Source organism: Cydia amplana, chromosome 25 (assembly GCF_948474715.1).
Source record: "Cydia amplana chromosome 25, ilCydAmpl1.1, whole genome shotgun sequence".
In the NCBI taxonomy this organism is placed as follows: domain Eukaryota; kingdom Metazoa; phylum Arthropoda; class Insecta; order Lepidoptera; family Tortricidae; genus Cydia; species Cydia amplana.
The window spans coordinates 785,724-798,310 of NC_086093.1; the positions used below are offsets into that span (position 1 = coordinate 785,724).

At 38.2% G+C, this 12,587-nt stretch overlaps 5 protein-coding genes across 5 annotated transcripts; 4 read left to right on the forward strand and 1 right to left on the reverse strand.

The window, feature by feature from the left end:
- The first annotated feature begins 650 nt into the window (after nt 1–650).
- Nucleotides 651–11,296, forward strand: LOC134659658 (protein D2-like). The gene is made up of 2 exons (XM_063515334.1): nt 651–660; nt 10,430–11,296. The coding sequence occupies exon 2, from the start codon at nt 10,471–10,473 to the stop codon at nt 11,029–11,031; it is 561 nt and encodes a 186-aa protein (XP_063371404.1). The 5' UTR covers nt 651–660; nt 10,430–10,470; the 3' UTR covers nt 11,032–11,296.
- LOC134659771 (small nuclear ribonucleoprotein Sm D1) lies at nt 1,495–2,026 on the reverse strand. Its single transcript, XM_063515472.1, has one exon. It carries the CDS (start codon nt 1,934–1,936, stop codon nt 1,556–1,558), a length of 381 nt encoding a protein of 126 aa, XP_063371542.1. The 5' UTR covers nt 1,937–2,026; the 3' UTR covers nt 1,495–1,555.
- LOC134659592 (uncharacterized) lies at nt 5,372–7,775 on the forward strand. Its single transcript, XM_063515257.1, has 5 exons — nt 5,372–5,532; nt 6,056–6,149; nt 6,464–6,637; nt 6,946–7,058; nt 7,662–7,775. Exons 1-5 carry the CDS (start codon nt 5,407–5,409, stop codon nt 7,719–7,721), a joined length of 567 nt encoding a protein of 188 aa, XP_063371327.1. The 5' UTR covers nt 5,372–5,406; the 3' UTR covers nt 7,722–7,775.
- On the forward strand, nt 8,198–8,708 carry LOC134659853 (uncharacterized). Its single transcript, XM_063515561.1, has 2 exons — nt 8,198–8,201; nt 8,297–8,708. The coding sequence occupies exons 1-2, from the start codon at nt 8,198–8,200 to the stop codon at nt 8,692–8,694; spliced, it is 402 nt and encodes a 133-aa protein (XP_063371631.1). The 3' UTR covers nt 8,695–8,708.
- On the forward strand, nt 11,177–12,010 carry LOC134659659 (eukaryotic translation initiation factor eIF1). The gene has a single exon (XM_063515336.1). It carries the CDS (start codon nt 11,317–11,319, stop codon nt 11,647–11,649), a length of 333 nt encoding a protein of 110 aa, XP_063371406.1. The 5' UTR covers nt 11,177–11,316; the 3' UTR covers nt 11,650–12,010.
- Nucleotides 12,011–12,587: the final 577 nt, after the last annotated feature.

The window sequence follows — 12,587 nt, forward strand, 5'->3', positions numbered from 1 at the left end:
TTTCTCTATGGTCGAAATTATACCCGAACTTACGCTTGTGCAAATACTCACTGTGATAAAAGTGCCTCAAAATAGTTATAATAATGTAATATCTATAAATAAGTTGACAAGTAATACTGTTTGAGATTTTAAATGTTATTAATAAATATAATTTAAAAAAACACGATTATTTATTTTTATTAGGTACCAGTTTTCTAGGACAATGTAATGGACATTGCTTATGGTTTTATATTTTTATTAAATGCATACAGCTTATACATTTTAAGATTCGATATAAAATCGATATTATAAATTATAATTTGAAAACAATTGTTGGGCGTGGCGCCATCTCTCGCGCAATAGAAATTAGAATAGGTATTTCTACTCAACACTAGATGGCGTGCTGGGATAGATGCCATATATAGATCAGGGCTCTCCAAACCCCGGCCCGCGAAGCGTTCCAATCCGGCCCGCCGACAGCGTTCCAGTCCGGCCCGCGGGAGCCAGGCTCCAGATGTTCAGCCCTAACAGCAGCAACCAGATACAAATGTTTGCTGACCATCACATAAAAAAAATGGTATGGAGATAGTTTGAGGCCCAGGGAAGGATAGTTTTTATCGTTCCATGCTGATAAAGTTGCGTTAAGAAAGTAGTGGGTTCACAATAGGTAGGCTTGATTCGGTCATGAACTAATAACTGACGTCGTAATGGCGTTCCTAGTTCCTATAAAAAGATTTAGTTCCATTCAGCAAGGATCGAAAGGAACTAAATCTTTTAGCACACTCTTAAACGGTCTTTTGGCCGTATAGTTCAGTGGGATTGGATGAGTGAAATGGTAAATGGATGGAACGAAACGGTTGACAATGGCGCTGGCACGAGTGTGATAGAGATGAAAGAACATCGTGACACCCTTAAAATATGAAATATTTTTCTACATATTTATTTTTATTGAGTTAAGGTGTTTTAATGTTACATATCAACACATTGTCTCGTACAAGTTGAATTATTCAGTTACTAAAGATTGGGAAATAATTTAATTTTAAACCGATTCCTATTCATTTCCGGCTCTCAATCACCGAACTGAACTAAAGGAACTAAAAGACCGAACTAGTTCTTTTGACCAATTGACCGAGAGTGGAGAACTCTCTGTATGCATTTTAAGGCCTGTCTCCATATTGATCTGATCGAGTTGGCTCGCGAGCCAACCCGGTATCCATTGCGCGCGGCTGCCTCGCGAGCCAATGTTCGATAGTTTGCCGCGCATAATGGAGACGGGCCTTTAGAATAACCTTGAAGAGCAGTTAACATGTGCAATGATAATCGTTTGCAATAAATACCATACGCAAACACTGACAGAAACTTGTTTAGACTCAACAGGTCAACCAATAGATCATGAATTGTCTAAGCATGTAGAAAAGTTAGTAATAAATCATGTGCCTAGTCAAACCCAGCCTCAGAAATTAGTTAAGCACACCTACCTTGAGGGATATGATAATTAGAAATGAAAACACCGAATTTAGAATAAACTTATACTTAATAATCACGCACAATCTTAGGTTGTAGCTTATGAACTAGTTTATCGTCGTCCGCGACCTCTGCCTCCTCGGCCTCCTCGGCCGCCTCTTGGGCCTCCGCGGCCTCTGCCGCGGCCGCCGCGAGCTCCGCCGCCTCTCGGGAAACCTTCACGCTTGCCGCGGCCTCTCGGCGCATCATCGATGAGAAGGGTCTCCAAAGGTAGACTGTCAGGCAACAGGTAGTACCTAATATTGTTCCCGCGGATACTCAAAGTCTCCAACTGCAGTTCTTCTTTGTTTTTAAGCGTAACTTTAACAGCTTTTAAGTGCGTGTTCATGGCGACATCGACGCCCGTGATTGTTCCGTGTACAACGCTGCCATTCTTCAGTTCTATCGTCACTGTTTCATGACTGAGCTTCATCAAAAAACGAACCAGTTTCATGGTTAAGTTTAATTTTAGCTAGTTAAATACAAAAACAATTCCGGCGTCTGCCCGCCTATTCTAACCTCAAACAGCAAACAATGCAAGATGGCGGCGCAGTGTTGCCAGATGAAATCTGAAATATTCAGTAGAAAAAAAATCGTTTTAGCAGTAGATAGGGGAAAAAAGCAGTAGATTTAAAAAGTGATGTCTGCAATAGGTAAAATTTAAAATAAATAAATTATACTTGGTCAACCAGATCTTGTCAGTAGAAAAGGGCGGCAAATTTGAAAAATGTAGGCGCGAAGGGATATCGTCTCATGAATTTCGCGCTTTTTTCTACTGACAAGATTTGCTTGACCATCTATATGCTCTGACCTGACACCAACCTCCCATAGAATTTTTTTTTTACCTTTTTCTGCTGACAAACTGGGCGTAATTGAGTATAGCTGGCAAATCAAATTGTCAGTAACAGTAAAATGAAGAGTATCATTCTGTCTCTTACTTCTGTTATTATAATTAATAAATGAGCACAAGTTTTTTTTCTACTCATCATTCGCTTGCCCTTATCCCATTCATTTGGGGTCGGCGCAGCATGTTTTTTTCTTCCATACCTCTCTCTCGCTCGTCATCTCATCATTTACTTGCGTTCGTTTCATATCATCTCTCACACAGTCCATCCACCTTTTCCTCGGTTTTCCTCTCCCGTTAATTCCCTCCACATTCATTCGTAATACCTTTCTCGTCACATGACTCAGTCCATCCATCTTTTCCTCAGTTTTCCTCTCCCGTTAATTCTCTCCACATTCATTCGTCATCAGGTCATCACATGCCCATACCACGCTATGCGATTCGCTCTTACTTTTTCTACTATGGGTGCAACTTTCAGGCTTCCTCTTATACTCGTATACTCATTCCTTATCCTATCCATTCTTGTCACACCACACATCCATCTTAACATTCTCATTTCCGCTACATGCAATCTCTTCTCATCCGTCACCTTTAGGGCCCAACACTGATCCATACATGACGACAGGTCTTATGATGGTTTTATAAAATTTACCCCTCGTTTTCGAAAAATCAGTAGCTCACCAGCAAAAAGCAGTAGATCAGTAGATATTTTTAAAATCAGATAGATTTACTGCTTAATCAGTAGATCTGGCAACACTGTGGCGGCGTCAATTTTTTTTTTCTGATAAACAACTGACAACAGGAATGTAAAGTTACCATTATAAAAATTACGTAAAAATGGTAGAATCTTATTTTGATACCCTTAAACGAGCAATTCTAGTCCGTCAACCAAATCTTGTCAGTAGCAATGTAAAGCAAACTAAAGTAGGGCAACACTCAAAGAGCAGTATTGCGCTAAGAAAAGCAGCAATGTACATCGAACCAAAAGATTTTTTTTTTCCGCTGAGCGCGCCCTGCGTACGTCAATTCAAATTGTCACTCGTGGTTATTGAAAAAAATTGAAACATGGACGATGGACGGACAATTTAAAAGCGATGTTAAAACAATGTTAATCAAAATGATGAACAAATTTGAAGATATCAAAAACAACTACCTATCGTAGTGCTTATATTCTCTTTGTTCCCTATCTATGTCTTCTAAGTTTACTAAAATAAAATCATATCAAAATGCAGATAATTAGATAGTGCATATATTTGTTATTTACAATATAATATGCCACTTGTTAATGTAAATTAGTGTACTGTTCTGGATGAATATGACATACCTGTGTATTTTTTTTATTGGTATATATTGTACAATATACATATTAAAAATAAAACAACTGATATTTCGGTGTTTATTTAATTTAAAGGTAAATAAGATAAGGGTCACTTTTCGACTTGGTTGCGTTGTACACGTACATAAACCGCCATAGGTAAGTATTGTCTGAAGAGATACTACCTACTACGAACGCCTTATATTGGGCAAGATTTAATCCTGCAACAAACATGTATGGATTAGGTAGATATTACGAAAGAACGGCGATATAATCAAGGCTCTTAATACTATTTAAAAGGTTTACCTTTGTAAATAGTCACAACTGATTGCTGAAAATATTAGACATGTGGGCCTATGGACGGTTTCCAGGACACAATTTATGGTCTTGTTGGATAGATTTAGGCATACGTTTTAATTTTATTTATGCCTTTTAACCCTAAAACAAAAAAAACTGAACATAATCTTAAAAGTTCGAAAGAGTTCTTCCAGTACTTGTTTGTTTGTTTCAGTAATGTTTACCATCAACGAGCATGATTGTACATTGTAGGCCCCTTAGCTTTGCTTATTCTTATTTAATGTATTGATATTTAATGGTGACAGCAGAAATATCTCTTGAAACCCAAGCTTGAAACAGAAACGATTCAGAATGAAAACAAATAAGGTGACGGCTGTCATTCACGATCCACATTCCACAGATAAAACACAGATGACACGCGTTTTGGAATTATTTGAACACAGTGTTGCTAACCCGCGATTTTTCAAATTTGCCGCCTTTTACTACTGACAAGATTTGGTTGACGGACTTTATTTATAATATTTATTTATTTATAAATATATATTACCTAGATCTTATCTCTGGGAAATTTTTTTGAGTTTTTATAGTTCTCCTAGATATTTTAGTTTAAGTTCTGTCGAATAAAATCTCGTTTTCAGTGTTGAATTAATTTACTGGCAGGTTACTGTAACTGCTATTCTACTCTTTACATTTTGACGGACTTCAATATTTTAGAGATTTATTTGTAACTGAATAGTAATTGGGCAGTGTTCTTAAGCGTATAGGTTAAATAAATCTAAGCTGAAACAAACTTTGTTTCTAGTCTTCGTTTCCTGTTTTTTGTTTCATATTTATTAACACAATAATGTCATTCGATGACCTATCAGCCATCGTTAATATTGTGGAAGAAAAGAAGGAGTTAGTAAACAAACCAATCTGTGCACGGCTTGTGTTCACACAGGAACAGGTATCTATCTTAATGAATTCATTAAATTAATACAACAGACCAAAAGATTATACTACAGAAGTCCGAAGTACTTATAAAGTAAATAAACGCAGCTTGTGAAAACGGAGACTAACTATATATGTAGATTGTAGATGGACCAAGTGGACCGACGATCGTCAAAACCGCGGAAAAACGTTGGTTTAGAGTACTTTAGAGTGACGCGTGTCTGATCATTGCGTAGATACTTGAGAGTCTAGGAGACGTCTTTGGACTTATGAATCTTATGATCTAGAGGAGTATAACTGTTCGTTTTATTGATAGCGTGAGGCATATTATCTTTCAAACAAAACCATAACAAGACTATACACTATAATAAGACACACCAACAATATTGTGTACAATAATATATTATACATTACAATACAATACTCTTTCTTTATTGCACATTACTGTATATAATAATAAGTAGGTACCTCAGGCAACATTATTGCTAAGAGATTGTTTGATCGATGCAGTCATAGCCCTGTAGATGTAGTGTACACAATGGAGGACAACATATTTTCGGTCACTGCCGAGTTTTCGCTTGAGAAAGAGGAAAAAGTTACTGAAACAGAGGAAATCACAGGCAACCGTGAAATTCACGCCAAACTTACGTTTACGAAAGAACAGGTAGATGCAACAACTTTGGTAACATTATCCAATTTAATATCACAGCAGTGATGGCCGAGCGTAGGCGTAAATCTAATGTTATTTCGGTAAAGGAAAATATCGTGTGGAAACCTGTATCAGTCTGCCATGATATATAACGGTGTTTATTTATTTATTTGGAAATTTAATTCAGGCAACAAGGCCCATATTACAAATACCTTACAGACTAACATCACATACATATGTATTTTATAAACTTAAAACTAAACACTAGCTATTTAGTCGATAAAACGGCTTGGCTCCGTTGCATCGGCTGCTCCTGTGTCGGATTCGGCAGTTTGCCCCGGAACCTCCGAAACACGACACCCTTCGGCCAGAAGTCGGTCGGTCGGTTTATGAAGTCCTCTATTCGCTTAGGTCTGGCCTTAATACTATATCCCTTGTAAGAGGAGAGTATGAGTATAGTGTGGTGTGATGCCTGTTCCCAACAGTAGCTAAGCTACATTTCACTTTTACTTACTTACATCATTTCGCCTTATTACAGGAAAATGATTTGCGCCAGGCATTTAATCTGTTGGATTACAATGGAGAAGGGAAAATGAACGCTCAAGATTTTCGAGTGGCTATAAAAGCTCTTGGTACGATATAATAAATAGCAATTTTAGGTATCTAATGGTATTTTAATCTACATAGGTCAGAGTCAGACCAAATTATGCAATCACACTGGGTAATTCACTGTATATTGTGAACGTTGTTGGTTGTCTGGCAACCTCATCGTAAGCGCTTATCTTTACAGTCACCAGCCACTTTTTGAAAGGAACCTGACCGGCTTCCGTCAAAAAGTTCCCGGCGACCGTATAGATGGAAAAACTTTTTTGAACTAAGATTTTAATAGAAACATATATTTCGCGAGCATTTTTTTTTTTGCTGACGTTTACTTACTAACCTCCAGGTTACGAACCAACTGCCGAGGAGCTACAGCACATGATCAACGGCGTAGACAAGGGAGGCTCCGGGAAACTGAGCTTCGAGAATTTCCAGACGCTGCTCATGCGTAAAGTTATGGCGCTGGACACTGATGGGGACATCATGAAAAGTTTTCGTCTCTTCGACGTCGATGACTCTGGTACCATTTTTAGGGTTCCGTACCCATAGGGTAAACGGGACCCTAATTACTAAGACTCCACTGTCCATCTGTTCGTCTGTCTGTCACCAGGCTGTATCTCATGAACCCTGATAGCTAGACAGTTTCTTCGAGTATTTGTACAAGTAGGCTAGGCTAGGACTTACGAGGTTAGATGACGGGGAATGGCGCCGGCAGATCATGATGATGATTATGTTTATGAGGTCTAATGGTTGGTTAAGTCTACGTAGTCTTTGTTATATATTTCTTACAGAGTGCACATTTTAACCACTTGATTATTTTCTGTGCAGGGCTCATAAGCTTTGAGAATTTGAAGGCGGTCACAGAGATTCTAGGCACATATCTTACGGATGAAGAAATTGAAGAGATGATGGACGATGCCGATAAAGATTACGATGGACTTGTAAGTAATCATTTCTATATTTTATAAGCTGAATATTTCTGCATTTACAAGTGTGTAAAATGGCCCATTGTATTTACAATTAATACTAAGTAATATAAGTGTAACTGTTGTTTTCCTTTAAAGGCTTTTTAAGTGTATTCCCATTTGTTTTCGCCTCACGTGACCGCCATCATACACGGAGCGGGGAAAAATGGGAATGATTTATACACACATATGAAAACACTTATTCCCACCTGTGCATGGCGGGAACAAATGGGAATACACCGCCTTTCGGCTTCTTTTTTAAAATTAAGTTTCTTTTCATTTAGGTGTAGGAATGAATAAGATTTAGATACATTATCAATCAGTCTGTTTATATTTTATTTTGTATAATATAATTCTTGAGCATCTCTTGAGATTCGCATATGAATGGGACACGCGGTGACCTGACATGATAGACTATTTCTACCGCATATTTTACATTATTTTCCTGAGAGCTTGACTTCCCTCAACGCTTCACACACCTTACTTAATTCAGTCACACACACCTAAGTGAACACTTAGAACTCGTAAAACCAATTTCTAAGTGGTATTTGTTTTAAAAATATATTTTTTTTGTTTTAGGTCTCGGTGCAGGAATTCATGAAGATGATAAAGAGCAGTGTTGACATTGTGACTCCTTGATTCCATATTAGTATTATATTTTATATTTAATAAATTTATGTAACATTCAAACTTATCATTGCTTGTTTAGTAGTTATTTTAGTTTAGCTCTGGCAAGTCTAGTAGAAAAAGATACTTTATAAGTGTACATTCATGAAACATTTAATTAAAAAAAAGCTTTATTACTTATTCTTCTGACTTTGTCATATTTTTTACAAAACTTTAGGCATCTTTGGTTGTTCTTTTATCCTCCTTGCCTTGTTAAATCTTAATATTTACCTTAACAGTTATAAAAAATCTATCACACTATTCACACATGAAAGAACTCAAAAAAAAATAAACACGGGCAGTAATGTTGCCACATTTTCGTATGTGTCAAATTGATGAAATTAACGACTTTTTCACGATTCCTTTTCAAATTGGTTGTTTTTAATATTTATTTTGCTTACAGTTCGATTAATTACAATCATTTTAAGCGTAAAATTAAAGCTTGAAGAATGGGTACGTACTTCAATAAATACATAACAATAACAATATTTTTATTGACAGTGATGTATACACTAGAAGCATTAAAATTAAAACAATCTTATTTCCAGACGTCGACGAGCTATCATTAGTGGAGAGATGCGAGAATCTAATGACTGCGGTCGTGGAGACTCGCAAACAGTATGGCAAGAAGTGCATCGACTACCAGCACAAAACTTCTCGCGTCGAAAACCAGTTGCTTCAACTAAGACTGGAAAGCTTCGCGAATTACGAAAAACGGAAGCTCCCGCAGTTTGATGTCGACGACATGGCGCTGAACATCGAAGACATCAAGGCAGAGATTATGGAGAAACAGATGAGGATCGAGAATTTGTGTAAAAGACTTAATGATACTCAGGAAGTGTTGTTGCAAGTGCAGAACGATAATGTTACGCGGAAAATGCATCAGCCGGTGACTATAGAGACGCTTATGGCGCGAGCTAAGGCTAGACATGCAGAGGAAATGTGAACATACCCATATAGAGATATGGTGTTAGGGCCGGATCTAGGGTAGAGCGAGTGGAGCGGCCGCTCTAGGCGCCGAATGGCAAGGGGGGCGCCAAAATGGCTAATGAGAAAAAAAAAAGTTTCAAAAAGACGCGAGTGTGGCGGGGGCCCAAAATACGCTTGAAAACTTCAACGAAGGGCGCCAAAACCCGATTTCGCTCTACCCTGACCAAGGGCTTGGGCCGGCACTGATCGGTGTCATATATAATTACTTGTTTGGCTGTTTCCACCAGAGATGTGCGAGAATGCATAGCGAGGAATGTGTTTGTTAAGAACCTATAGAATCATTTCATTTACCTACAGCAATATACTATTGCAGCCTAAAGGAAGAAAACTCCAACACATACTAGACAAGAATTTGTCTGTAGAACCATTATTAATTTTGTGGGTGTACTTACCATGGACACTACAGGGCTGAATGAACGCGACACGCGACCGACAGCCCTCCTGCTTCCGGCCGGGCGTCCCTACACTACATCTACCATGGACACTGCTTTTTTTTTAGCAATTATACCTACTTTGTAACAATAATGTATGCATTTAGTGGTTAGAACGGGTCTTATATATCGCACTTGCATTATTTTTACCTTATCCAGCGATTCCAGCGTTTTGATTAGGTTCCACCAGCTGTGGTCATGGACGAGTGACATCACAGCAAAATGTAAGAGTCACTAGATCAGTTCTAAGCACTAAATATGTGTACAAAATACGAGAGTTTAACACATTCACTGCCAGGAACTCACCTGGTGGGCGCTTGTGAACTTTGCTCAGATGCCGGACAACCCGCTGGGCGGGTTGTTTTATAGACTACCAATTTCTGGGGTAGTGGCAGTGAATGTGTTAAAGTATTATAATAATATATTATATGCATTAACTAAAGCATATTATAGAAAGTGATTCTTGCAGTCCAATGTTCTTATTTTACATCAGTCCTTAAACAGCAAAAGCATACATATTATATTACTGCCCCGCTTAGCTTAAGAGTGGTAACTCGTTTTGAAATTACTTTCAATTGTAGAACATATCGTACAAGTACAAAGTATACAATTCAATTACATTTCAAAATGAGTTACTGCTCTTATGCTAAGCGCGGCAAATTGTATGTTGCTGCATATATTTTATTCCTGTACATCTAGATACCTATGAAAGTCATATAAAAACTAAGATAGCGATCCACATATTTTCACCCCAAAATTCACTAACACTATTTACGACTGTTCTATTGACACTATCCGACACCCTTGTTATAGGACAGTCGTAAAAATAGATTGATAATTATAAAAAATCGCGATAAAGATAAATTTTAATGAACTTTGTAATTCGCGGTAAGAGCGCTGTTCGCTGACATATGATATGATTATACTAGTTTGACTTATATTGGAAATGCACTAAGGTTTAATTTTGATTGAAAGCAGATGAAACTGTGCGATCACAAATTTGAGTCTGGTAACACATAAAACTGAGTTGCCAGATAGAAAAAAAGGTTAACCATAAACAATTTGGTTCTCATGAATAGCTTTCTTTACAGCTGTATTTTTGTTATTAATGTATTTTAGTAAAATATAAAGCAAAATTGGTAAATTAATTTATTTTATCTCGCTTTAGTTTTTTTAAGTTGTTATAAAATAATATGCACTAATATACTCCTTGGTTTTTATTTTCGTTGGTTTCTTAGTAACGAGATAAATATTGATTAGACGTTTTCCAAAGTTTTATTGAACAAGATTAAACGTATAAAATGTCAGATATCCAAGGCATTTTTAAGAAGCACTGTATTTTACCTGATGTAATAAACACAGCGCCGCCTGATTTACTGACTATTCGATACAATAGCGGTGTTAGTGTTGAGACTGGAAAAGAGCTAACCCCTACACAAGTCAAAGAAAAGCCTGAAGTTAAATGGGCAGCTAAAGATACAGAGTATTATGTTCTGGCTATGGTTGATCCAGATGCACCTAGTCGAGAGAAACCGAAGTTTAGAGAGTGGCATCATTGGCTGGTGGGAAATATTCACGGCGGCGACATGAATAAAAGCGACGTGTTGTCTGATTACATAGGATCAGGCCCACCAAAAGGCACTGGTCTACATCGATACGTGTTTTTGATCTTTAAACAACCCGAAAAATGTGATTATTCGAAAGTTCCGAAATTGCCAAGTACCTCTGGAAAAAATAGAGGCAACTTCTCTATTGCTAAGTTTGCTCAGCAATTTAAACTTGGTTCTCCAGTCGCTGGGAATTTTTATGTAGCTCAATGGGATGAATATGTACCTAAACTATATGCAAAACTTAAAGATTAATTTGTTCACTTTTCGTTACATATTTCTTGAAAGTTAGTGAATGGTCTGCATTAAATTTATAAGTAAAAATACTGTTGTCTATGGTTTCGATCGATAACAATTTCCGCCTCCGCGTGACATTCTCATTTTTTCGGTCCGCCATATCGTCCGCCATTGCATTTCTAGAGTTTGCGTAAATTGGTCGTTGCCGTGTGCGATAATCAACCTACATCGGTTATCAGTGACATTTTACGTGCGTCGTGTCGCAGCGTTTCGTTAGAACAAAGAGACTGTACGTTCAATCGTATGTCCATCCAGAATCTCAACACATTCGACCCGTTCGCCGATGCTATCAAAAGCTCGGAAGACGACGTTCAAGATGGATTAGTCCACGTCCGAATCCAGCAGAGGAACGGGCGTAAGACGCTGACTACGGTGCAGGGCCTGTCATCGGAATATGACCTGAAGAAGATCGTGCGGGCATGCAAGAAGGAGTTCGCGTGCAACGGGACCGTGGTCGAGCATCCGGAGTACGGAGAGGTGCTTCAGTTACAAGGCGACCAGCGCGAGAACATTTGCCAGTGGCTCACCAAGTCGGGGCTCGTTAAGCCCGAGCAGCTCAAGGTGCACGGCTTCTAAGCCGCGCCGCGGTCGTCCGTCGACCTAACATGTCCGCATCGTGAAATCATCATAGTCCTCTAAATAAAATGAGAACGTGCGCGTTATAACCCTATCGAAAATGTATTTAGAAAGCACCGATGTTTACAGAGAAAATCGTAAAACGAGGCTTAGGCCTCCCGCGCCCTGTGCCTTTCTGACTCCCGTGTATAATAAAGTAAATATTTTCGAGCAACGCTCCCGCGTTTCTGGAAAGCTTTAGTTGCAATTGTACGCCGAACGAAATAGTAATAATCACTTTGTTTTTTACGACATTAATACTTATTAAATTGCTGTAATGATTATATGATGTGTCTCAATTAAACATGTTTTTCTAAGAAAACTGGTTTCTTTATTGCCACGGGTACACTTCCAGGATAACTAAGATAACGGGTGTACAACGTCGACAATAGCAGGTAATAGTGAAAGTAGGAACGGCAATTCGCGCCTTTGCGGCAATTCCTTGTCACGCGACGCAGACACTGCATATTTGTTGTTGCCATGCGACCTACTCTCATTACGGACTGTACTCGAGTTTGTGATCATTTCATTACAATAATTTGCAATGTAATTTGTTTTTTTTAATTGCATGTTTAAAAAAAGTAAGGTTTATTATTAAGCTTCCTGTTAGTGGCAAATTATTTATACTTCCTAGTATTGCGAGTTGAGAACGTGCTATCCGAGAAAAACGATTCATTTGCCCTGACATTGATAACGTGACGCATACCTACATAACGGCTCGGCGGACTTCGCCATATGACTCATTTCTCAATTTAGGAAACGTCGGTAGCCACGGCGAGGGCAACGCATCAATCATAGGTTTTGTATCTTTCTAGAATTAATGCTTTAGTAAGAAAGTCTTTGTTAGCAAATCTAATGTACCTACTCAATTTACCAGCAGAGCGAGAGGGACGAACAGG